This window comes from Cricetulus griseus, chromosome 3 (assembly GCF_003668045.3).
Source record: "Cricetulus griseus strain 17A/GY chromosome 3, alternate assembly CriGri-PICRH-1.0, whole genome shotgun sequence".
Taxonomy (NCBI): domain Eukaryota; kingdom Metazoa; phylum Chordata; class Mammalia; order Rodentia; family Cricetidae; genus Cricetulus; species Cricetulus griseus.
The window spans coordinates 185,267,036-185,289,764 of record NC_048596.1 but is presented as its reverse complement, the minus strand read 5'-3'; the positions used below and the strand labels follow the sequence as shown (position 1 = coordinate 185,289,764).

General features: G+C 47.0%; 1 protein-coding gene across 4 annotated transcripts in view; it reads right to left on the bottom strand.

The window, feature by feature from the left end:
- Window positions 1-1,317: 1,317 nt before the first annotated feature.
- Window positions 1,318-22,729, bottom strand: part of Zfhx3 (zinc finger homeobox 3) — a 244,019-nt gene continuing 222,607 nt past the window's right edge. For all 4 annotated transcript variants that reach the window (XM_027405955.2, XM_035442664.1, XM_027405956.2 and 1 more), the window contains 3 exons: window positions 17,628-17,730; window positions 10,987-16,437; window positions 1,318-7,156 (listed from right to left, as the gene is read on the bottom strand). In XM_027405955.2, the coding sequence (XP_027261756.1) occupies window positions 5,463-7,156; window positions 10,987-16,437; window positions 17,628-17,730 (7,248 nt within the window). In that variant the 3' untranslated portion in view covers window positions 1,318-5,462. The remainder of the gene's footprint in view (window positions 7,157-10,986; window positions 16,438-17,627; window positions 17,731-22,729) is intronic.

Sequence of the window (22,729 nt, the reverse complement as noted above, 5' to 3'; positions counted from 1 at the left end):
CGACTTTCGTGACAGTAGCTGTCTGGGCCAACAGAAGGGGGGTCCTTAGCTTAACACCTTGGAAGAGAAGGTTCCTGTTGGTCAGCGGCTGACACTGCAGTCCTTGCAAGGACATAACCAGCTTGCAATGGCACCCAAGTCCGACCGCTAGAGTTCTCTAAATTATTTATTAGCTATGCCTAATAAATTAGAGATGAATTGAAGGCCTTTGGGTCCATCATAGATGTGCTCCTCATTAACTGTAAGCAACCCCCTGTAAAATGAAGGTTTCCTCCAGGCACTTCAGCCATGCCTTAGTCCCTTGCATGGAGGAATTACTGAAGCTGCCACACTTGTGTATTGCTGCCTCAGATCTTCTTGCCAGAAGCTGGGACAAGCCTTTGCCAGGACAAGGAAACTGCCAGCCACTTAAATGAGCTTACCATTTGCTTCCTTCTGCCATAAACACTAGATCCAATTCCCACTTCAGACCAGTTGAACCTACCTCTCTCCTGATCATTAGCAAAATTTTGTCACTTGAGGTTGCATTAAGTGTCCCAAAAACTTTTAAAAGACTTATTTATTAAGTATACAGTGTTCTGTCTGCATATATTCCTGCAGGTCAGAAAAGGGCACCAGGTCTCATTACAGATGGTTGTGAGCCACCTGGGAATCGAACTCAGGACCTCTGGAAGAGCAACGAGTGATTTTAATCTCTGAGCCATCTCTCCAGCCCCGTGTCTCAAATTTTTGCAGGAATGTTTGAATTAAAGAATTAGTTAACTACTGGGACTCTCTGGATCAGGAACTCTCCAAGGCATCAGGCTTATTCTGGGCAGTCCAATAAGCTAGTCTTCTGGCCCAAACACACACCAGTACAAAGACACCAAAAAGTAATTGTGGTTTGTGTACCTTCTCATTCACCTTGGGGTAAGCACACTTGGCACATTGTTGGGGTAAGCCTTAAGACATTGTTGAAATTTACACTTCCCCAGCTGTGGGCATCTCTTTCATGTATGCTCCGGTACATGCACAAAAATCTGGTAACAGACAAGAACTTTTGCTCATATTTTTTTTAATGTATCACAATGAGCAGGAAACATACTTGATGAAATATTTTCAAAGGAGTATATTCAATTACCATCTACAATCAACTTAACTATGACAACAAAGTTTTTGTGACAAGTTTCTTTTTCAGTTTGAGAGTTCCTTGTGGTTCTGTTAGTCTCCATGTGTTTTGGTACAGTTCGAGATCAGCATTGTTACAGTAACAAAAAGCTAACAAGACTACATTATAGAAAAACACCAAGAACATCATTTTTGGTTTCACTTGCTCTATTTTTTTTGTTATTTTTGTTGTTTTTGTTTTTTTTTTTTGTTTTTTTTTTGTTGTGGTTTTTTGTACATTGCAAAGGCTGTTCATATACCTCTTTACCTCAGGGTCACGTTCATTTATGCTTTCTTTCCTACCCAAACTTGCCCCCCTCCCCCCTGAAGAAAGTAAACAAAACAAAAAACTAGTCAAAGCTTTGTTTCACAGTGGGCAGTATCTCAGCGCCAACAAACAACCAACTCAATTTTATGCTTCTATTTAAAATGTTTTAATTTAATTTATTATTTAAAAAAAATATATGTCCATGAACATCAAGTGCACTGGCTTGGGTCACTGCCTCTCTCTCCTGCAACTTCCTGCCATGCCTGATAACTCAGGTTTCAACATGTGCCTCCTGTCTTACTTTATTTTCAATTGTGTAAAACTTTGGCCACATTCATCTTTTTAAATAGCTTTTAGTTAAAAAACAAACAAAAAACCCAACTTCCTCGATGCAGTGTGTGTGTGTGTGTGTGTGTGTGTGTGTGTGTGTGTGTGTGTGTATGTGTTTGTGTGTAAGTGTGTGTTTTCCTTCTTAAACTTACGGGAGGGACAGAGAGAAAGGATGGATGAAACAATTCTAATTCTGACAGGTAGCCTGGTGCAGCATGCCAAATAGTGTCTAGCACCAAGTCACATCATGAAGGAACTAAAGGGGAAAATTCCTGCCAACAACTAATAAAAAACAAAACAAAAACCCAAAACTCTAAGTGCCAATAGAAGTTAGGAACTAATTTTAAAAGTGAGTTGAGATGGTCTACCCAGCTCCCGGCTCCAACGGCAGACAGGAGTAAACTCCTGAGTGAGATCATCTAAACAGCTGAGCACTGTAGTAAATGTATGCTTTGTTGTGCTACAGATCACAGCCACTGTGGCTGCTAGTCCACAAATCCATGACCAGCTCTTGTCTGCCTTCTGATTTTCACCATCACTGACTGCTCTGCTATTTCTGGGTTAGTGCTGAGAATGTCTTCTGTGATGGCCATACTTGTGGGTGGTGCAGCTAGTAGAGGAAAGCCTTCAGTGTGTAACCCACTCCTGGTTGAGGTTCTTACAGATCTCTGAGGAACACTGGTGGGGAGAAGCACGCTTAGCCATTCTACCCAACCACCTTATTGTTGCCAAACACACCCACGGGTCAAGGTGTGGCACAGTGAAACACTGACAGTCACTCTGCCTTACAGAGGGAGGATGATAGTAGCTCAAAATAGAACAAACAAAACCACTGGGAAAGGGCTGGCAGAGTTCCAAGGGAACTTGAGGTCGGGGGTGGGGAGGATAGAAATTGCACTATTACCAAGCAATATCATCTTAAAAAAACGGTTTTCAAGAAGACCTAGCAGAATGACAGGTAAAGCTAGTGTTAAATTGTTAATTGGTATCACACAGAGAACCCAAAACAAACATTTTTCTATAGATACAGACACAGTAACATACAACAGTTAGATGGCAAAAAATATATATATATATATATTTCATAGAGTTACAAACAAGATAAAATAATGGAAAACAAAAAAAAACTGTACAACTTTAAAATTTAAAAGTGTTCATCTCAAAACACAGGGAGAAATACAAGAATTCTTGTTAAAAGGAAATAGCTATTTAAAACAGTAAGTGTTTTGCGTATTTGTTTTTGACACCTTATGCTACAACTGGATACTGATATGAATAGTTAAGATGGTACTCTTTTAGTATTTCTACGTTTAAAAAATTAAAAAGGATTTTGCACTGTGCATCAGCCTACTTAGAAATATATACAACAGTTTAGGATCTACTCTTTCTTTAACTAAAAACAAATTCATAAAAATAGTCCCGGCTAAGAAAGAAAGGAAAGAAAAAAAAAGGAAAGAAAAAAAAAAAAAGAAAGATTTCAGATCTTGGAATGCTCCAGTCTTTTGCAAAGTCAATGAGTGGCCTCAGCACTGGGGAAGAAGCCCGGAAGGTGGCCAACGGAACCTGGATTCACAGTCTTCAAAGTTCCCTTTGAAACATAAGGAAGAGAGTGAGGGAGAAGGACTTCACACTTTGGGGGCGAGGGAGATTATGTCTGTTGGTGTTTGGTTGGTTATGAAACTGAAACAGCAAAGCATCTATTTGTCTTCAAAACTTGTTTTAGCAGCACAAAGTTTTCCTTTCAAAGTTCAGACTGTTTTAAGATGAAAATGGGTTGTGTGTTGCATTGTGTTGTGTTACAGGAATATGGATATTAACAGGAACACAAGTGCCTGACGCACGAGTTTCCTTTTTTGCTCTCTGTACATTGCTATCTGTTCTTTGTTGGCTGCACTCTGGATCACTCGCCGCTCAGACTGCCTAACACAAGGACAAAACTTTGAAGTAAAAGAAAAAAAAAATGTGTCTTTTGGTATCTGGAATTGTCATTAACGGCTGCCTCTCTGCTTGCAGAGGAAGCGCAGAACGACCTGGGAACTCTTTTGTGTTATTCTTTCTTTCTTTTATTAAACTAAGTCTTGTTTGTTTAAATCAGAAACAAATTCTCAAGTAACAAGAACCCTTTCCCCTTTTTCTGCATCAGCAGTGAAAGGGTGTTTCTTTGGATTTTTTTTTTTTAAAGCATGAAATTTCTTTTTCTGAGAGAGGAAAGAAAAGACACAAACACAAAAACCAAAACCAAATCGCTAGCCAAAAACTTCTTAGAAAGAAAAGCACACAGCCCCAATTACACAAGCTGAAACGAGTGTTTTAGTTCAAGAAAAGAATATTTGAAGTGTCCACAGATCAAGCAGAGAGAGAGAGAGAGAGAGAGAGAGAGAGAGAGAGAGAGAGAGAGAGAGAGAGAGAGAGAGAGAGAGAGAAGGGGCACAAAGAAAAACAGGATAAATAAAAAATAAATGCTCAGGGCTACCAGACACAGGTAACTAGAATTAAATGCCTTTCAAAAGTCTCAACTCCCCAACCAAAAATAATCTGTGAGGACTCTGATGATCCCTGGAGTCCTCTGAAATTTCTTTCTTTAGGTTTATAAAATATTTCTGCAGCCACCCTCCAAGAAACGAAGGCAGCTACTTTCAGTGGGAGATGAGAGGATGGGAGTTGGGGCAGGGGAGACAAAGTGGAATTAAGGGACAAAGGGAAGAGAAGCTTAGGTGAAGCAACAGATTGCAATCTATCCACTAGGGATGAACAAGACATCAAATGAGGAGCTGTCGCTGGACCACACAAAAAGCTAAATGCACAAGGGGTTTAAGTCTACCATACTGCTTCAGCTCATTCCCAATGCAGCAATCTACTCAACACCAAAAATGGTCATACCTACCATAAATACAGAAAGTCAGTTTTTAAAACTCATTTTTTTTTAAGCTACAAGTCCTCAACACTCTTTGTGTGGGTTTTTTTTTTTTTTTTTTCTCTGAAGGTGGGAGTGCTCAAGCTTTTCCCCTTGAAACTGGCTTCAGCAGAAAAGCTATTTTTTAAAATCCCCAGAAAGCTAAAGCAGTTCACATTGTTTCTCTTGAATACTTTCTGCCCATTTTTAAATTAACAAAACAAAATCTTTTCTGGAACAAAAGAAAAAAACATATAAAACAACGATTCTGAAAACAGAACGAAGTGTGAGCGATTGACCTGAGAATAAAAAGACATTACATTTCTTTTTTTTTTTTTTTTTTCTTTTAGCAAGCCATTGGTATCTGAATGCTAAGATAGCAAGAAATTTAAAACTGCAACAAGGTGGAGTGCTTTCCCATACAGTGCATGCCGGGCTCCTCTGTGCTATCAAGGTGGGGCAGTTCTCAAAAGGGGCAAATATACAAGGGGTTTAAGCTCCAACAACAATAGGCAGGCCCTGCGGACTTCCGTTTCCCAGACCAATAGTACCTTTAAAAGGACACAATGTAACAGGGTTAGGGTTTGTGTTTTCTTTTTTTAATATTAAAAGAAAAAAAAAGACAAGGATGTAAAATCACCGGCATAGATAGGTATATGGGAAAACAACCCACGCTTTTTCTTTCTTTTTTTTTCCTTTTTTTTGTTTTTTGTTTTTTTGTTTTTTTTGGTTAGAAGCTTTGGAATTGCAGTTAGTCTATTTTTGAAATTGGTTTGTTATTTATTTTTTTATTTAAATTCATTTGTAATTGTTCATCTTCAAAGCTTACAATCTGAAGGTGTCCGTTCCTACACTGGTCAGACCACTGTCCTTGGGGCAGCTGGGGTCTTTGGGACCCTCCACCGGGCTCGCCGGTCCGTCGGACTTTTGGCTGAGATCCGTGTCAGACTCCTCCGAATAGTCGTCTGTTGGCATCGAGGGCTGAACCCCTGAGGTGCTGCATGAACTTGAGGTAACCGTTGAAGATGAGGAGAGAGGAGGAAAAGAAGGGGGCTTCGCGGCCGAAGCCCGGGAGCCCACTGGCGGCCAAGACTTCCTGGAGGCGTGGGGGGAAGCGGACGAGGACGGGGCGGCCGACGGGGGAGGGGGGCTGTCGTTTGAGTGAGCGGCAGACTGCGAGGTAGATGCGGTGCTAGGATCGGGGAAGCAGGCAGAGTGAGGTAATAAACTAGGGTGCTCTTTGGCGTTTCTTGCTGCTCTCGTGATTGTTCTGTGTTTGTGCAAGGCCGACTCGAGATGCTGACTCAGCGCTTCCTCCCCGCAGAGCGCGCTCTCGCACGCCAGGCAGTGGTATGAGCCGCCGCCGCCACCGCCGCCGCCACCGCTGCTGGTGGGGACATGAAGCACCATCTCTTGCAGGTTCACCACAGACTGGCCGAAGAAGCAGAGGGACTTCAGGTGGCTCCTTGCCGCCTCCTCGTCGCCGAAGCCCGCCTGGCACTTGCGGCAGACCAACTTGTACTGCACCTTTGGAACAATGAAGGGGTCACAGAGGGAGTCCGCACTTTTGCTTTCTGCTTCTGGCTCTTCGGGGGGTTTCGGCAGGAGGGGGGACACCTCACGGGGGACGTTTTTCTGCTCTTCTGGTTTGGGGGATTCTTTGGCAGGGTCTTTGTCTGGGGAGGCAGCCCCCTGGGGGACTGGGGTTTGGCTTGCTTTGGGCTGCTGCTGCTGCTGCTGCTGCTGCTGCTGCACTTTTTGTTGTTGCTGCTGCTGCTGTTGCTGCTGCTGCTGCTGTAGTTGCCTCTGCTGCTGCTGTTGCTGCTGCTGAATCGCCTCCTGCAGACTCTGCTGGTATTGCTGGTACTGCTGCAGAAGTGAGCCTGGAGACAACCCCATCAGGGCCTGCGACAGGGCAGGGCTGTAGGGGAACAGGCCTTCCATGCCATACATAGGCTGCAGGTACCCGCTCTGCAGGGCGCCAGGGATCTGGGGGGCATAATAAGGAGAAAAGCCTGGTACGAAGTAAGGAAGGAACTGGCTCGTGAGCAATGCGGTGGGGTCTGAAGTCAAGGCCGCCTGCAGGGCCTGCAGCTGAGCAGGGTCCACTGCGTACTCCATGGCGGGCAGTGGGGCTGAGATGGTAGCTGTAGTGGCTGTAGGGGCCTCTCCCTTCTCCTTCTTGGGGACAGGTAGGGGTTCCCCTTTCCCTTTGTGTGCCTTCTCCTTCTCCTTTCCTTTCTCACCGTCTTTGTCCTTGCGTTGCTGTTGCAGGGGAAGCTGTGGTGTAGGTATTGGCTGGGCTGAGGGCGGTGGAGGAGGCTGCTGCTGCACCTGTGGCTGCGGCTGCTGGGGTTGTGGGGGTTGCTGAGGGGCCATTGCCATGGTGGCTTGTGCTGGGGTCGGGGAGCTCAGCGAGGCTGAGGACGGTTTATTTGGTAATCCAGATGTGGGGAGGCCAGGGGAAGGAACTGTTGTGCTGGGCAGACCCATCAAGTTCGGTTTAGGAGACGTTAAAGCTAAAAGGAATGGAAACAGAAAGGAAAATCACGGATCAGTCTAAGGGTTGGTGAGTCAGAAATTCAAAGTGTTGCACCTGTGCTTTTGGCACAGTCACAGTTTTCTCAAAGCCAGTGTTGTCAACAGGTATACCCTGCCATGCCCAGGGTTAGTTGGCCAACTATTTTAATCAAGTCACAGACCTGGGTCAGCTTCCATACTTCTCCACTCCCAATATCATCAGCACTCACGAGCTCACCTTTTCCTTGCCATGTACTTCCAGATACCATTCAATGGAGGCCCCCAAACTAGCTTCTAGCAACTGGGACTCAAGTAAACCAAAAGCTTTCATCAAAGTGCCACAGACAGAAAGTCAATACAAGACCCTAGCAGGGCCCCAAGACCACATGAACAAACACAACAGTTTGTGCATGTGTCGTCACCATCCTGCCCCACTGCAGCTGGGCGGATGCTTTAGGAGGATGGAGAGAAGATGAATAAGAAGGTAGAGGAAGAACCTGGGAAGAAAGAAAACAACTCATTCAGGGAAGATCGCTCTAGTGCCTTGGTTCAGCTCATCTGTAGCAGTATGTCTGTGGAGTAAGGCATACTACCTCCTTTGCCTCTGTGTAAACAATATACAACAGGGCCAGTGGGGTTGCAGACACTTGAGGGGAAACCCTCAGTTCCCAAGGTATTAGAGCCCATCCTTCCCACCACTGTAAAACTGGGACCATACAAAGTATAGTCCTATCTACCTTTGATCTTGCTCAACCCTGATAGATATGTACAAAAAACGTTATCCACCCCAAGGCCTAAGAGCCTACGGCTCCACAGCTGTCCCTTGCATAAAGACTGAGACCCAGAGTGATGAAACAGAGTTGATCGCCACCAGGCTTTAGCGGTGATGAGAAAGCATATGCTGGGAAGGGGCAGAGTTGATTGAACAATGTACAATACTGACAACAGGCAGATGTTAGAGAACACAGACAACAGACCTCCAACACCTCCATGTTTACCACAGCTGAAAGAGTAGACAGTGTAGCACAGGACACATGTCTGACTAGGACTACCTTCTCCCAGAAAGCAGAGGTAGAAGTCACATACATGACAGTCTTCATGAGGAGAGAAAAGGAAAAAACAAAAACAACAACAAAACACTCCGAAGCCCAGCATTGGATGAAGACTGTGTTCATTCCCAACATGAACGATACAGTGCATCAAAACCTCCATATTAAAGAAGTGAAGAAGAAGGTTGCTTCATGTTGCCAATCCCAGGAGAGGCCAAGCTTCCTTCAGTACAACCACTGAAGGCAACTCATCCAATTTCCTTAATGTACACTAGGGACTGAGGCTCAGTAAGAAGATGTGACTGGCTAGTGAGGAAAGTTCGAAGACTTGTTGGCTGAGCTGGCCTAAGTGAGGCAGAGTGGGATTATAAGCGATAGGCTTAGGGCGCGGCTTTCTGTGTGCGAGTAGGCAGTAGGCAGCAGGCCTGGGACCAGAGCCAACAGGAACGTCTGTCGATTTGCCCACGCCCATGGCTTCATGCTTTCAAGAGAAAGGTTCAGGTCAGAAGGCCTTATGTGTGTTCAACTGATGGACTAGCAAGAGATTCAGGTTTTAAGGAACACTTACTGAACCCCTGCTATTTACCGAGCTCTGCACTGGCTGCACTTGCACACTACGGCCATAACGTTGGTTTTCTGATCTGTAAGATCAGAACTGGGCAAGGTACTTCATCCCCCGGAAACTCAAAGTTACTGTGGAGTCAGACTGACCTTGTGTGGATCACGGCTGACACACATCAGATGTGTGACCTTTGGTCCCTAGTAGATTTCTTAGAACCTCGGCCTTCTATAGTAGAAGATCGCAGGGACTGCTTGAATGGCCACGTGGAGAGAGCTTAGAATCAGGCCTGACATATGTAACTGCTTGATAAACACAGGTTCCTTCCCTCCCATTCCAGGTCCAGTGCTTTTGTAAACTGCAGTAGTTGAAGTGCTGGTAGCTGGGGAACATCTGGCTGCCCTGATGATGAACAGCACAGCTTTGTTTCTCTAGTCCACTCTAAGTGGTCAGAACCTGAGCAGCACATATACCTGTTGACTGAATGGCTTGTATTGGGTGTTGTGGAAGAAGAGCACATAGCACTGGGAGCCCAGAAGCCTGGATGGGAGTTCTGGCTCCTACCCTAGCTTGCTGAATGGTCTTGACCTCTCTGGGCCTCAGATTTCTCATCTGTAAAACAAGGGGATACATCAAACATTCTAAGTCTACTTTAAAATTTTTTATTATCATTTGTGTATGTGTGTTTGGGGGGAGTTCATGTGCTATAGTGGGTAGGTGAAGATCAAAGGACACTTTCGGGACTTAGTTCCTGCCTTTTGCCCTGTTGGAGCAGGGTCTGTCTTATGCCTGTCCAGCTACAGCTATATACAGCTAAGCTAGCCCATATGCTTCTGGGTAAATCTCCTGTTTCCACTTCTCATCTGGAATCTTGGGATTACAGATGTGTGCCAATGCATTAGCATTTTTCTTTTGGTGGGTTCTGGGGATCAAAATCATGTCATCAGGTTTGCATGGCAAGTGGTTTTACCCAATGAGCCATCTTGCTGGTCCCGATTCTCTCATTTTCAAATCATTATATGCTGGGCCTTCCTGCCAATGCCCTAGGTTGCATGGATCATTCAAATGTCTGACCACTTGCCACAATGTTTCCTAGCTTATGTCTTGCTGGCTTCAACATCAGTCTGTGTGACATATTTATGCAAAAATCTCTGTCTTAATGCTTTCTTTCTTGTTCCCTTTGGTAGGAAATGGAGAGCAGGAATGCAATAGCTTGTTAACCACCACCTTTGTTAGGTTAATTTAACTAGGACTGCTCTAGGAAGCAACTGAAGCTTCAAGCTTCAGAAAGATAAGGCGGCCTTGGCCTTGGGAAGGTCTAGTGCGCTTGCTGGTTAGCACAGACTTTTGAGGAGGGGACTTGCTAGCACGTTGCCTAATTCCCATAGGATGCTGAGAGGAAGGTCCAATTTAAGACAGGTGAGAAGATGGGTGAAGACAGATGAGGAGAAACAACAAAGGAATGCCTGTCCGAAGAACCATAGAAAATCCCCTTCTTTAAGAGAGGCCATACAAGCAGCAAACATGTGTGATTCCAGATGAGCACGAGTGAGGGAACAAAGAAGGAAGGGGCGGCTAAGGAACCCTAGAGTGCACATCAGTCATCTGTCTGAGAGAGTAAATGTTTTCATGGCCAAACTAAGAACTGCATTACCCAATACAAGACTCCCAGTCAGTGAATTCTAAGAGAAAGTCTCTGTAGAAACTAGCTACTGTTCTGAACAGAAGCCAACAAGTGGAAGAAGCACCCAGCATATAAGAGTGGCTCCCTGCTCTGGAAAAATGGGTGGGACTGCATGCATGAGGACGGACAAAGGGTTGATTTCAATTCTCTCCAGCCAGCTAGTTGCTACAGGGTCCAATACAGTCTTAGCTAGGCAATTCCACTGTCTTCTATTTATAACAGTTACGGTAAGTGGGATCATATGACCATGTCAGATGTTTCTTAGTAACAGACACCATGAAAGTACTGTCAGAAGAGTCACTCTGAAGTGGACACTTCCATGCCAACACAGGGGAATCCAAGGAATCCAAGTACCCACTGGCACTGGGGATACATGGCTGAATGAGAACTGCAATAATAGTACCTGCAATCCTGTTGCTTTAAGGTGACCTGAGGGGCAAGTGTCCTACTTGCCCACTACTCGGAGTGTTGGTAACCATGTTACAGAACTGAGCATCTACTGAACTCTGAAAAACAATCACCTGGAGCAGGACCCACCTGTGTTGGATGGAGTAAAGCCTGGCAAAGAGGGGCTGTTGAGGCCGGGGAGCAACACAGGAGGAATGCCCTGGAGCGCTGGATACGTGGTAGGAAGGTTAAGAGCCTGAAGAGGAGCGTTGTCAAACATCCCTTGCTGCTGAGCTGCCAGTCCAAGGACTTCGTTAGCCTTTTTAATCCGGTCCAGCTCTTGCTGAGCCATCAACTGACGTACAGTGGCTGGGTCAAAATATTCTTTCTCCTTGTCCAGCTGGCTTCCAATGGTGTCCTTAACTTTGGAGATATGCTGTTGGGAAAAGATATGGTCACGTACAGACAGCCTCGCGCTGTACTTGATGCCACACAAAGTGCACTCTGTTTTGGGTCCCTCGTAACTTGTTTGGTTTATACCAAAATGCTTGGCCATGCTTAACTTGGACTTCTTCTCTTTTGCCCGGGCATTCTGGAACCAGACCTGAACAACTCTCTTTGGCAGTCCAATGTCATTGCCTAGGACCTCACACTCCAGCATCGTGGGTGTCCTGTAGTCATTAAAGCATGACTTGAGGACCTTCAGCTGCAGATTGGTCATTTGAGTGCGAAAACGTTTCTGCCCAGGTCGATCCCCGCTGTCACCAGATTTACCTGCAGACCCACTGGCTCCTGGACTTGGGGAGCAGGGGTCTGCGAGGCTCGAGGTTTCACTATAGTCCACTGTACCTTCATTGTCATATTCCTTGCTATAAAAGCTCGGGGCTGGGCTGACCAGGCCAGATGACAACCGGTCTTCATACTCGGACATTGCCATCATGGCTGCTTTGGTCAACCCCTCATTAGGTGCAGAAGATTTGGTTTCAGTTGCTATTCCCGTTGCACTGTCATTATCAGCATTGCCCTCGTCCCCCGTTGTGGTATCTGTGATTGCAGTGTTGACAGAGGAACAGTCATCGTTGTCCAGCTTAGTTTGGTCAAAGTTCAGGTTAACTGAGGACATGGAGGGGCTTTCAAAGTCTTCCATCCCTTCAACCTTGATGGAGGAAGGGCTGAGAAGAGTTCTAGGGGACAACTCCATGGTTTTACTCACAGGTGAGAGCGGCACACCCTGACCATCACTACTGCTTGGGGGTAGGTGGGAAAAGCTAGTTCCATCAAAAATATCTCCCTTCATCTGGAGTCCCCCATCACAGTCTAAGAGCATGGCAGACAGAGTAAGGTTGTAGCCGGCTCTCTTGGCTTCATGCCAGTGCCGAGACCGGATATGAGCCTCTAGAGCAGTCTTGGCCTTGAAGAGTGCTCTGCAAAAAGGGCATCTCCTGTGAGCCTGTGCCGGGCCCACGGCTCGGAACTGACCCTTCCTTTCCCGAGCTCGGGTGTTCTGAAACCACACTTGTACCACGCGCTTCTTCAAGCCCACCTCGTGAGCGATGTGATCTAGCATCTTCCGAGTTGGGTTGGAGTCCAGCAGATACTTCTGGTAGAGAATCTCTAGCTGTTCCGGTGTGATGGTTGTCCTCAAACGCTTGTCTCTCTGAGGCTCTTCTCCTCCTGTCCCACTGTCGTTTTCCCCGGGGCTTGCGCTGGCCTTCTCCTCCAGCTTCCTCTTGAGAGTGTTCATCGTGGAGGTCGGTGTTGAAGGAGAAGTGGCTGAGCTGGCAGGGATCTGAGGTATGGCCCCAGAGAGCAGCTGGCTGGCCAGGAGTGGGTTACTGGGATCAAACAGCATGAAAGGCATATCCAGCGACCTGTCCAAAAACTGGGGGTGGATGAACTGGTTCTGTGCACTCAGAAAGTGAAGCTGCTGATGCTCCTGCCAGTGCTCGAAGGATGGGAATGCCAGCTTGCACTGGTCACACTGGTAGGGGATTAGCTGAGGAGGTAGGTTTGCCAGCTGTTGAGGAGTTGATGTGTGGAGGGGCTTGAGGGGCAGATGGGAGAGCTGAGAAGGGCTGGGGCTCGACTGGGGGAGGGGGCACTGTGGAGGGGGTGCCTGTGGAGGAGGCTGCGGTAAGGAGGGGGCAGCCAGCTGTGGGAGCTTGGGCTGGGGTGCATTTGTCTTTTGCTCGGGCTGCTCTTGATGCTGCACCTCTGGCTTTGGCTGTCCTTGCTTCTCTTGGGTTTGGTTTGGCTGTACACTGGGAGGGTCGGCCTGCTTTGGCTTCTCATCGCTCACCTCTGCTTTTGGATTGAAGGTGGCCAGTTCATCAGTCTCCGCTGTGAGCTGCAGGAAGGCAGACGGAGCTGTGCTAGCTGATGGTGCTGGGGTGCTGTAAGCCTGGGAGGGCATAGGGGTGCTGCAAGAGGAGCTGGTAGGGGTGAGGATCTCCATGGCATCCATGGAGTCCTCATTTTGGCTGTCATCCTGCCCCTCCTCATCCTCATCCTTGTAACACAGCTTCTTCTGGTGTTTGATGAGATCAAAGATGCGCTGAAACACTAGGCTACATTTTTTGCACTGATAATTCAAATTGCTCGTTCGGATGTATCTGTCATTTGTAAGCTCACGCCGCTCTCCATCTTTGCCCTCTCCCTGATTCTCATAATTTTTCCTGGCCTTTTGTCGGGCATTTTGAAACCACACCACTATGACACGGGTTGGAAGGTTCAATAGGTTAGAAAGTTGCTCGAATTCGTCGTCTTTTGGGTAAGCATTGGCATCAAAGAAGTCCTGAAGGACTCTGAGCTGGTAGTCAGTGAACCTTGTTCTTGAGGACCTCTTGCTTCCCCAGTACTCCTGCTTCTGGGGTTCTGGCGAAGGTGGCCGGGAGTCGATCTTGAGCTCCTCCAGACTGGTGATGGGAGGGTTGCTGAAGTTATATGGGGAGTCTTTGTTACGTTGCCGCTCCTTGAAGAGAGTGTTTCTGAACCAGTGCTTGATTACTTTCTGGGGCAAACCAGACTTATCGGCCATCTCTTTGATCTGCTCCTCACTGGGGGAGTTGTTAATGTCAAAATATTGCCGTAGCACTCGGAGCTGGTCGTCTGTGATCCTGGTGCGGGGCCTCTTGTTCTGTTGCTGGAGCAGGGTTGGATTGAGCTGGTGTTGGTACAGCTGGGCCAGATCGGCAGGCAAAGGCTCCACGGGGCCAAGCTGAGGGGGCAGCTGAGCTGGCAGAGTCTGCAGTGGCATAGTCTGCATCATCAGTGGTGAGAAGATGGGCAGCTCCATCGGCATGGAGAGCTGGGTGAGAGGCACGGAGGGCTGGGCAGGGGCAATGGTGGGCGAGGTGATGGGTGGAGCGGATGCAGGGATGGCTGGCGTGGAAGCTGGCTGGGGGGGTGCCGCAGGAAGTGGGGGCGGAGGAGGTGGAGGCGGAGGCGGTGGTGGCTCTGGGGTCTGGGGCCTCAGTGGGTACAGTTTATCGTAGTGCTCTCTGTATTGCTTGGCAAACCTCTCCAGCTGTTTGAAGGGGAAATAGTTCTGGTGCACATGTTCTTGATGGCTCTTTAGAATCAAGATGTTGGAAAACAGCTTGCCACAGGAGTCACACTCAAGCTTCTCCAGGCTCTCACCCTGCTCCGTCTTTCCATTCTTCTTCTGCACCTTCTGCTTGTTCTCATTGTACTGAATGACCAGCTCAAAGCCAAAGTTCTCCAGCAAGGCCTTGGTAGCATTCCCTCTGGCGTCCGAGGCAATGCGCGGAGGAAGCAGAGAAGCCTCAGAACCACCCCCTGGTGCCAATTCTTTCTTCTCTTTGGCCTTCAAGGCATCTGGCAGTGATTCCTTTGGTCCTGTGTTACCCTCTACCACCTCTGACCCGTCCCTCTCTCGCTGGCTTTCTTTTTCCTTTTCTTTGATGACCAGTTTGTTTTTCTTTTCAGGGTGCTGGCTTGGCTGAAGGAGGGCGGAATGACTCTGGGAAAGAGCGAGTTGAGACTGCTGTTGCTGCTGCTGCTGCTGCTGTAGAATCTGCTGGTGGCTCTGCTGTGGGATCTGGACCTGAGCCTTCAGGTCTTCCAACAGGCCTGGGCCTGACCCTGTCAGCGTCAGAGCCCCGCTGGTCACAGGCAAGTTCACCTCCGGATTGAGCTGGAACTCTGCACTGGGGATGTAGAAAGGGAAGAGCAGGTGCTGCTGTTGCTGCAGCTGGAGCAAGGTCTCTGTGGTCATGGGAAAGTGAGGAAGGAGAGTGGGGTTAAAAAGCTGAGACTGGATCAGGGCCGCCTGCTGCTGCAACTCCTGCTGCAAGTGCGCCTGAACCTGAGCCTGGGCCTGGGCCAGTGTCTGTGCTTGTTGTTGTTGTTGTTGCTGTTGCTGCTGCTGCTGCTGTTGCTGCCTGGAAGCAATCATATCTGCCAGCTTCTTCCGGTTGGCCTCCTTGGGCTCTGAAGGGGAAGTGATGTTGGCACTGATGGGATTCCCCAGAGGTGGCATCCCCACACTCTCAGTGGGCACCTGGCTCAGCAAGTTGGAGCTCGGAGCCATGCCAGCACTGCTTGGATTGGTGGTGGTAAAAGTGTTGGCACCAGTGGTGCTCACAGGACTTGGAGTAGAGGAGCTAAGGGACACGCTGCCACTGTTCCCAGTCCCATTGCTGCTGCCACTTGCCGCTTCCAGCTTGGCTGCTCGGGCCTTGGTTTGGTGCAACACAGACCTCATGTGGATCTCCAGTGTGGAACTCTGGCTGTATGCCACATTGCAAGTGTTACACTTAAATGGTTTGTTGTCTGGGCTGCTGGTGGGCTCTGGCTGGCCAGTTGCCGATTCTTGAAGGGCTCTCTTTAACTTATGCAGGTGGGAGACGGAATTGTAGTGCACCAGCAGGATATTCTTCTGAGTGAAAGATTCCTTACAGACAGTACACTTGTATGGGCGAGAAGGGTCTAGAAACTTCTCCATGGTAAAATTGGGGCCTTTTCTGAAGGGCAGAGCTCTCTTTGGCTCTGAACCTGCATCTTCCTGTACTGACCCAGAGTCACTGCCTGTTGGGCTCTGCTTATCTTCCAGGTCACTCTCTTCCTCCTTGTCTTCTTCAACAATTATGGTGTGGTCTTCAGCCAGGGTGGGGTCTCCCATCGCCAAGAGGTCCCCATTGGCTAGAAGCCCACCATAAAGCTGCTGGATGTCAGCCTCACTCAACTCCAGGTGACTTGTCTCGAGGTGTTTTTTCAGAGCCTGGAAAGTCCGGAAACTGCGCTGACAGAGACAGCACATGGTGGCAGCTCTGATCACGTGGTACTGAGAGTGGAGCTGCAGCTTTTCAATAGTCTTGAAAGCCAGGCTGCACTGATTACAGCGGTACTTGTACACGTGGCGATCTGACACAGGCAGCTGAGGCCGCTTGGCATGCACCTCGTTGAAATGGGTCTGCAGGGCGGCGGAGGTCTTGAAGACCTGGTTGCACCCCTTCTTCCAGCAGAGGAAGCCTGTGTCTTCTCTCCCACCACTGGGGTCGGCAGAAGATGCTTTCAGGTCTCCGCTGTGCTCTGTGCTTGCAGACGGCAAGATGTTCTTTCCCAGATCCTCTGAACTTTCTGTAAAAAACAAACACATCAAGCCCAAAGATAAAGATGGCTTTATTCCCAGGGTGGCACTCAGAGCCATTCATCTAGTCAGGCTTTAGGAATACAGGAAACACCCAACAGAGCGCCAGCACCTCTCCACAGAGCCAGTAGAATCTGTACATAAACAAAGTGCACATGAGCAAGGTGACTAGAAGGATATAAATAGGTCCAATTCATAACATGCCTGTGTCATATCACAGTCCTAACAGTCCTCAGTTTCCCAAAAGGTTGTTTGAAGGTTACTGGTCTTAATGGTACCCTTTATGTTCACTTTTGTTTGTTATAAAAATTTAGCACATTAGATCTGTTGTAAAGGACATCTGCATTAGTGCTGTGCTAAGTTGTGAGCAAGTTACATGTTTTTGTGTTTCTTAAAGGCATTCTTAAAGTTTCTTGTTTAATGTGACTCTTACCCCCCCACCCCCCACTTTTTTTTTGGCATCACTGTTTCTTGAACCCAGGCCCTTGCTCATGCTAGCAGGTAAGTACTAACGTGGCTTTAGAATGTCAGCACTATTCAGTAAGCAGTGAGTATTCTAATTACTAAAATGGATTACTTTTTTCCCCTGAAACAATAAGATCATCATATCCATAAAAACTCTGGCTCTTCCAGGTCATCTGTCCACTTCTAATATAGACACATCACAAGGAAGAAGGCTAGGCACCAGCAGTGTCAGCCTTAGATGTCCGTAAGAGTAGTAAAGACTTAGGAGAGCTTCACAGAGGTCTAGGTACCACTCTGTGGTGTGACAGCTACAGCAGACATGTCCATGGCCATGGTCTTTCCAAATGCCATGTTTACAATAAGGCACTTCCAGAAGACTGCAAGAATTCTATGCAGAGACACCAAGAAAGACAACTAAGGGATCTTAAGAGCTTCAAATGGCAGGTATCTAGCAACTTAGTCCTTCACTGAGCACTCCAGGGGGACATACGTTCTATACTAGTGTCCCACTGGATCTCATTGCACAGTACTTTAACTATAAACCACATGAAGGAACTGTCTACAGGACACCATAGCTTTTGGTGATGAAACCCATCATCAGTCCCATTCACCCAGGATCTATTACAAACAGTCCCTTGGCCCTTGCCCCCATGAAAACTTTGACCCAAGAATTGGTCCTGTTTCAGTCTATAGGCGTAAAGATTATGACACTAACCAGGTTGCTTTCCTGCCTCTTCCAAATTGGAATTCGCATCTCGGTCTGGAACAGCTGCAGGGAGAAACATGCTGCTGGGCATCACCATCTCAGGAGTGGTCACCTGAGGAGAGAGGATCGGGAAATCAGGAGGAGTCAGATGGCAAAGGAAAAACAGACGCCAAATACGAAAGGCTTAAAAATTATTTAATAAGCAAAATTAGCCTTCACCAGTGTTAAGCTAGAGGTGTCACTTTTCATAGCTCAGTGAAGATTCATGTTTATTAGACAAAGCTCACATCAGTCAAAAGTGTTTCTACGGTTACATTCTGGACATAATTAGCAGTGCACACTTGAAGAATAATCTTATTATTAATATTTTTCTTTTATGCAGAATTTTGACTTTGATCACTGACAATGTTTTGTCATGGGCTGTGAAACTTCTTGTGCAACCAATTAGGTAGATAAGTTGAAAGGCCCACCTTAAGCTGCTGCAAACATAATAAGGGCCCTAATTAAATCATACCTAGGAAAGTACATGGTAATCTTGAGGCAGGGAGCATTGGAGCACTGTTTTCCAAATGTATTCAGGCAAGAAGAGGAGGGGAGTCAGAGTGAAGGAAAGGGTAAGGAGAGGGGAGAACAAAGGGAGGGCTAAGGACACCCAGAGACACTGGCAGATCTTCCAGGAAGCAACACTGTAACCCTTTACAAGCTGATAGTGAGAGCAAACAAGCATTTTTTGTAACTCACTTAAGTCAGAATTTCATCCAGAGCCTTTGTGCCTGAGGTACACAGCATCAGAGGGAACATGAGCCCAGTATCCCAGCCATCCAGCTAATTCTACAGCATAGCGTTCTGCTGTACCGCCTTCTACAGCAGGGCACCCTCCCTGACCTTGAGACTGGGCTGTTAGCCCCTAATGGAGCATTTCCATAATTAGCCTTGATCTAAGTAGCTACATTTTAGGTCAGATCCTCAGACTTTTTTCTCTGCCTCCCTGCTGTGTGGCCAGAAGCCAGTCCCAACAACTTATCACAGGCCTTCAAATACCCACGGTAAGGAATAAGGACTCTCCGTCTAAAAAGCAACAATCTCACTAAGTTGCATGTGCAACCCACCAGTGGCCAAAATTCATGTGATTCTCCCTTTTCCAGCAACTACTCACTGCCCATACCTCAGTATTAGGTGGGACCCGTAGACCATCTGCTTCATCGGGAAGGGGGCATGTGAGACACGGATGGTGTTGGAGGACAAAGTGGCGGAGTAGATATGATCATATCTCACTGTATACATGTGTGACACTCTCAAAATTAAAAGGGAAAATCACAGCACTCTCTCTTTGCCTGCCAGTGAGGCAGGAAAATTTGGCAGCAATAACGATTCCAAATGAATTAGAAACGGTCTTTAATTTGACAGCTGGTGGAGAAGTAACATGGTAACGGGCCCCACCTGGAGGCCCTGCTGTACCAATCAGACGAAACTCCGCTGTAAGAATAGATTCACTTAAGAGTTTTGTTTAAAATTATTATTTAAAAGAATATTTTAATGACTGTAAGATCCAAGCCTCTTTCCCAAATAGTTGCTGGCCTCTCTCTAGTGTCATCAACAACAGGCTCAACAAGTAGAGGAAACCCAAACAACTGTGACCACAAACCAAAGGTGTGACAGTTTTTCTTCCCTCGTCTCAGAAGCCAACAGGCACAAAACTTAAGCAACAGGCGCTTAAGGGTCCCGAGAAGCCCGCTGGAAGAAGAGTAGATGTGTGGCAGGTGAATGCGAGGGGCATGTGCCCACCCCCAGACAGCTGCGCTGCTGCACACAGGGCCTGCAGCAGCTGCTTACAGCTAGCTGCTGTTGAATTGTCCAGAATGGAATGGAGTGGAGACTGCCAAACTCGCTCCATCTATTTTCTTTTTAATAGAAAGCATTTCTGACCAGTGTGGTTGGGGAGTCCAGCGGGAATCCAAGGAGTGAAAGGTCACCGATTAATTTATAGTCTTCAGCCAAGGAGAGCACGAGGTTGGGGGTAAGAGGGGGAGAAAGGGAAGGGGAAAAAAAAAAGAGCCCCCTACCACCTCTTTTCTCAGTTGTAGCTGCAGGATCAGTCCTTTTTTGGGATCTTTAGGAATTATGAAAAATGAATCATGAGAAATAAAAAAAAAGCCCTACAGAGTAAAAAAGAATAAAATTATCTAACACCTCAGCTGCACATCATTATAGAAAACCGTGGGCTTTTTATAGGCATTACAGTAAGGCAGACATCCCTTCTAACAGACTCAGTACGACGGATCAGTAATTGTTTTCATACACTTTAATTAGAAAAACTCAGATGGCTATGAATAATAATGGAAAAGAGAGACTTTTGCACTTGAAAGGTTGAAGTCAATCAAGTGTGAATGACGGCAAAAAAGGGGGAAAAAAAGACACCAATTCATCAGCCCTCTGTTGTCTCGCTGCGACTTTAATCATAATTCCTGATTGGGATTCAAGAAGGCAGTAAGCAGCGGTTCTTTGTCTGCCTTCACCTTCCATCAATTAACTCTCCCCGAAATATAATCATCAACCTCACATGCTCCTCTGCATCTTAATCTGGCTTCCAAACCTGGGACTCCTGCCCCATGTGTGTTTAAGGAGTGACTTTTATCTATATGCCTTGTCTCATCTATACTATGCTCAACCTGTCCGGGGGAGGTGGAGAATGAGTTGGCATGTGAAATTTAATAGGCAAGAAATCCCCAGGAGGCAAAGAGGAAGATCCCTGAAGGGAACTCAGGGTCTATGTGTGCACGTGTCTGAACCAAGGTTGATGGGGGATGCTTTCTCACTATGTAGACTATCCACTGGGCCCCTATCAGTTCCCAAAGGCCTGTGTCTCCTCCTTCTCCTCCTCTTCCTCCTCCCAGTTTCCAGAGCTTTGCATTCCAAGCTTCTTCCTAAAGGGCCAGAAATATAATGATGCCAATGGCTCAGGAGGAGTCCTGCTTGGTGAGGAGGTCCAAAGGTGCCCTCTTGGTGGTTTGCCTTGGCCACCATTGTTTTCCAATCATATTTGTTTGGCTCCTGGATTGCATGGAAGGTCTCTGTGGGCCCAGCAGGTCAGTCCCTCAACTGTGCTGGGTGAAGATCTGGGAAGGCTTCATCTTCCAGCGGGTGCATCAAAGCACCGAGTGTACAGAGGGTCAAGCCTGGCCAGGGCTGAATCACGGCCATTCTTCATATGGCCAAATCTCTGAGACCCTCAAGAAACTGGACCCCACCACTGACTTTTCTGCATGAAGCACAAAAAACGTATCTTATCTTGCTCTCTGCCACCCCTTCCTCTCCTCAGGTGCCTGCCCTCCAGACCCACCCACACCTCCAACTATGGCTAGTACAACAATCAGCTCAAACATACGTGCATATGGACTGATTTTTTTTTTTCTGATGACCGTTTGTGGTGGTTTAAGAGAGACAAATCTCCAGTAGGCAGACATATTTGAACACTTGGTCTCTAGCTAGTGGTACTGAGAGGCTGAGAAGGTGCAGCCATGCTGGGAGAAGTATTCCACTAGGGGTGGGGCAATGAGGGTTTAGTACTTTATCCTACTTCCTGTTCACTCCAGCGCTCTCTCTCCTCTCTCTCTCTCTCTCTCTCTCTCCTCTCTCTCTCTCTCTCTCTCTTCTCTCTCTCTCTCTCTCTCTCTCTCTCTCTCTCTCTCTCTCTCTCTCTCTCTCTCTCTCTCCTTTGTGCTTGTGGTCGAGACTGTGACCTCTCAGCTTCCTGTGCCTTGTGCCTGCTGTCATGATGGGACTCTTATCCCTCTGGAACCTTACAGTCAAAATAAACTCTTCCCTTCCATAAGTTGCTCTCAGTCATGATGTTTTACTACAGCAACAGGAAACTACAAAATCAGCATGTCTATAAACAACAAACATGTTAAGTCACACCTCTTATCCAGGAATATTTAAAAAGACTTAACATTAAGATAGAGTTCTTCTGGTTAAGAAAAAGAAAAATCAGTTGATTAGAGCCATTACTCGGCCACGACACTCTGCTTTTCCTCCCATCTCTTCTGAGCCAAATTAAGTACATTCCAGAGTATGCAGAGGTGAAGGGAATGCTAGCTGAGAAGTAGGCACTTAAAATCTGCAAGCAGAGGCTTTAATATCTTCCTAACAAGTGAACAGGCACCATGTTTAATAAGAGAAAAAGGGCATTCTACTCCAAGGCTGAAATTCTTCTAGTTTAAGCAATCCTCACATGTAACGAGAGACACCAAAGGGTGTCACATCTAGCCAAGAAGCTCCATACTTAAGCAATTCCAAAGCAGTTCCCACTCTTTTGGAAAGGGAGGGGCCTTGGTGTGTCTGTTTATTCCTCTGCCTCCCACTTACTAGTCACTGGGCAGCACCTTGCTTATGGCTGTGAGATGCAGTAGCCAGACAGGGTTCCTGCTCCCAAGAACCTTACCCATCAGAGTAGCCTGGGGAGACCTCTTCAATGAAAGTTGTAGCCTTCAGGAAAAACATTTGTGAGCACAGAATACCTCACATAATTTCAAGGTATCCAAGATTCCCCCATGGGAAAAATCCATGGACTCAAGTGAATTTCCCTTGGCCAACTACAAATGGTGACGTGGGTTCATGAATATACCAGCTTCTAACCTCTTCCTAGTTCCTCAATATTTTGCATTATAAATTAGTTCCTTTCAAGAGTCTGTGTGCATCTTGTACACCCAGGTTCTTAGTAGTTCTGGTCACCACCATGACGTTTGAAGGGATCGCTGCCATCTGATATTTCTTTGGGGAAACTGCAGTTAGAGAGGTTAGCCAGCCTGCACAGATGTTGAATGTCTACATTCAGCACCACATGAAGCTCAGGTAATCCCCTACTAACTCCCCATGGTAATAATCCTTCAAGTTCATCTGTCAAGGCTACCTCAAGATGAGGTCGCCTGGGTTAGATCCATACAATCAACATCCTCCATACTCTGGACACAGAGGTTATCTTCTTGGAACCCCTAAGGAACCTGGTGTCAACCTTCACTGAGGAGGGCATCCTTCTGAAAGTCTAACTACTCCAGGTGGAAGGTAGATTTTCCACAACCTAGATTTCTAAGGAAGTCTCAAAGCCTTCACTT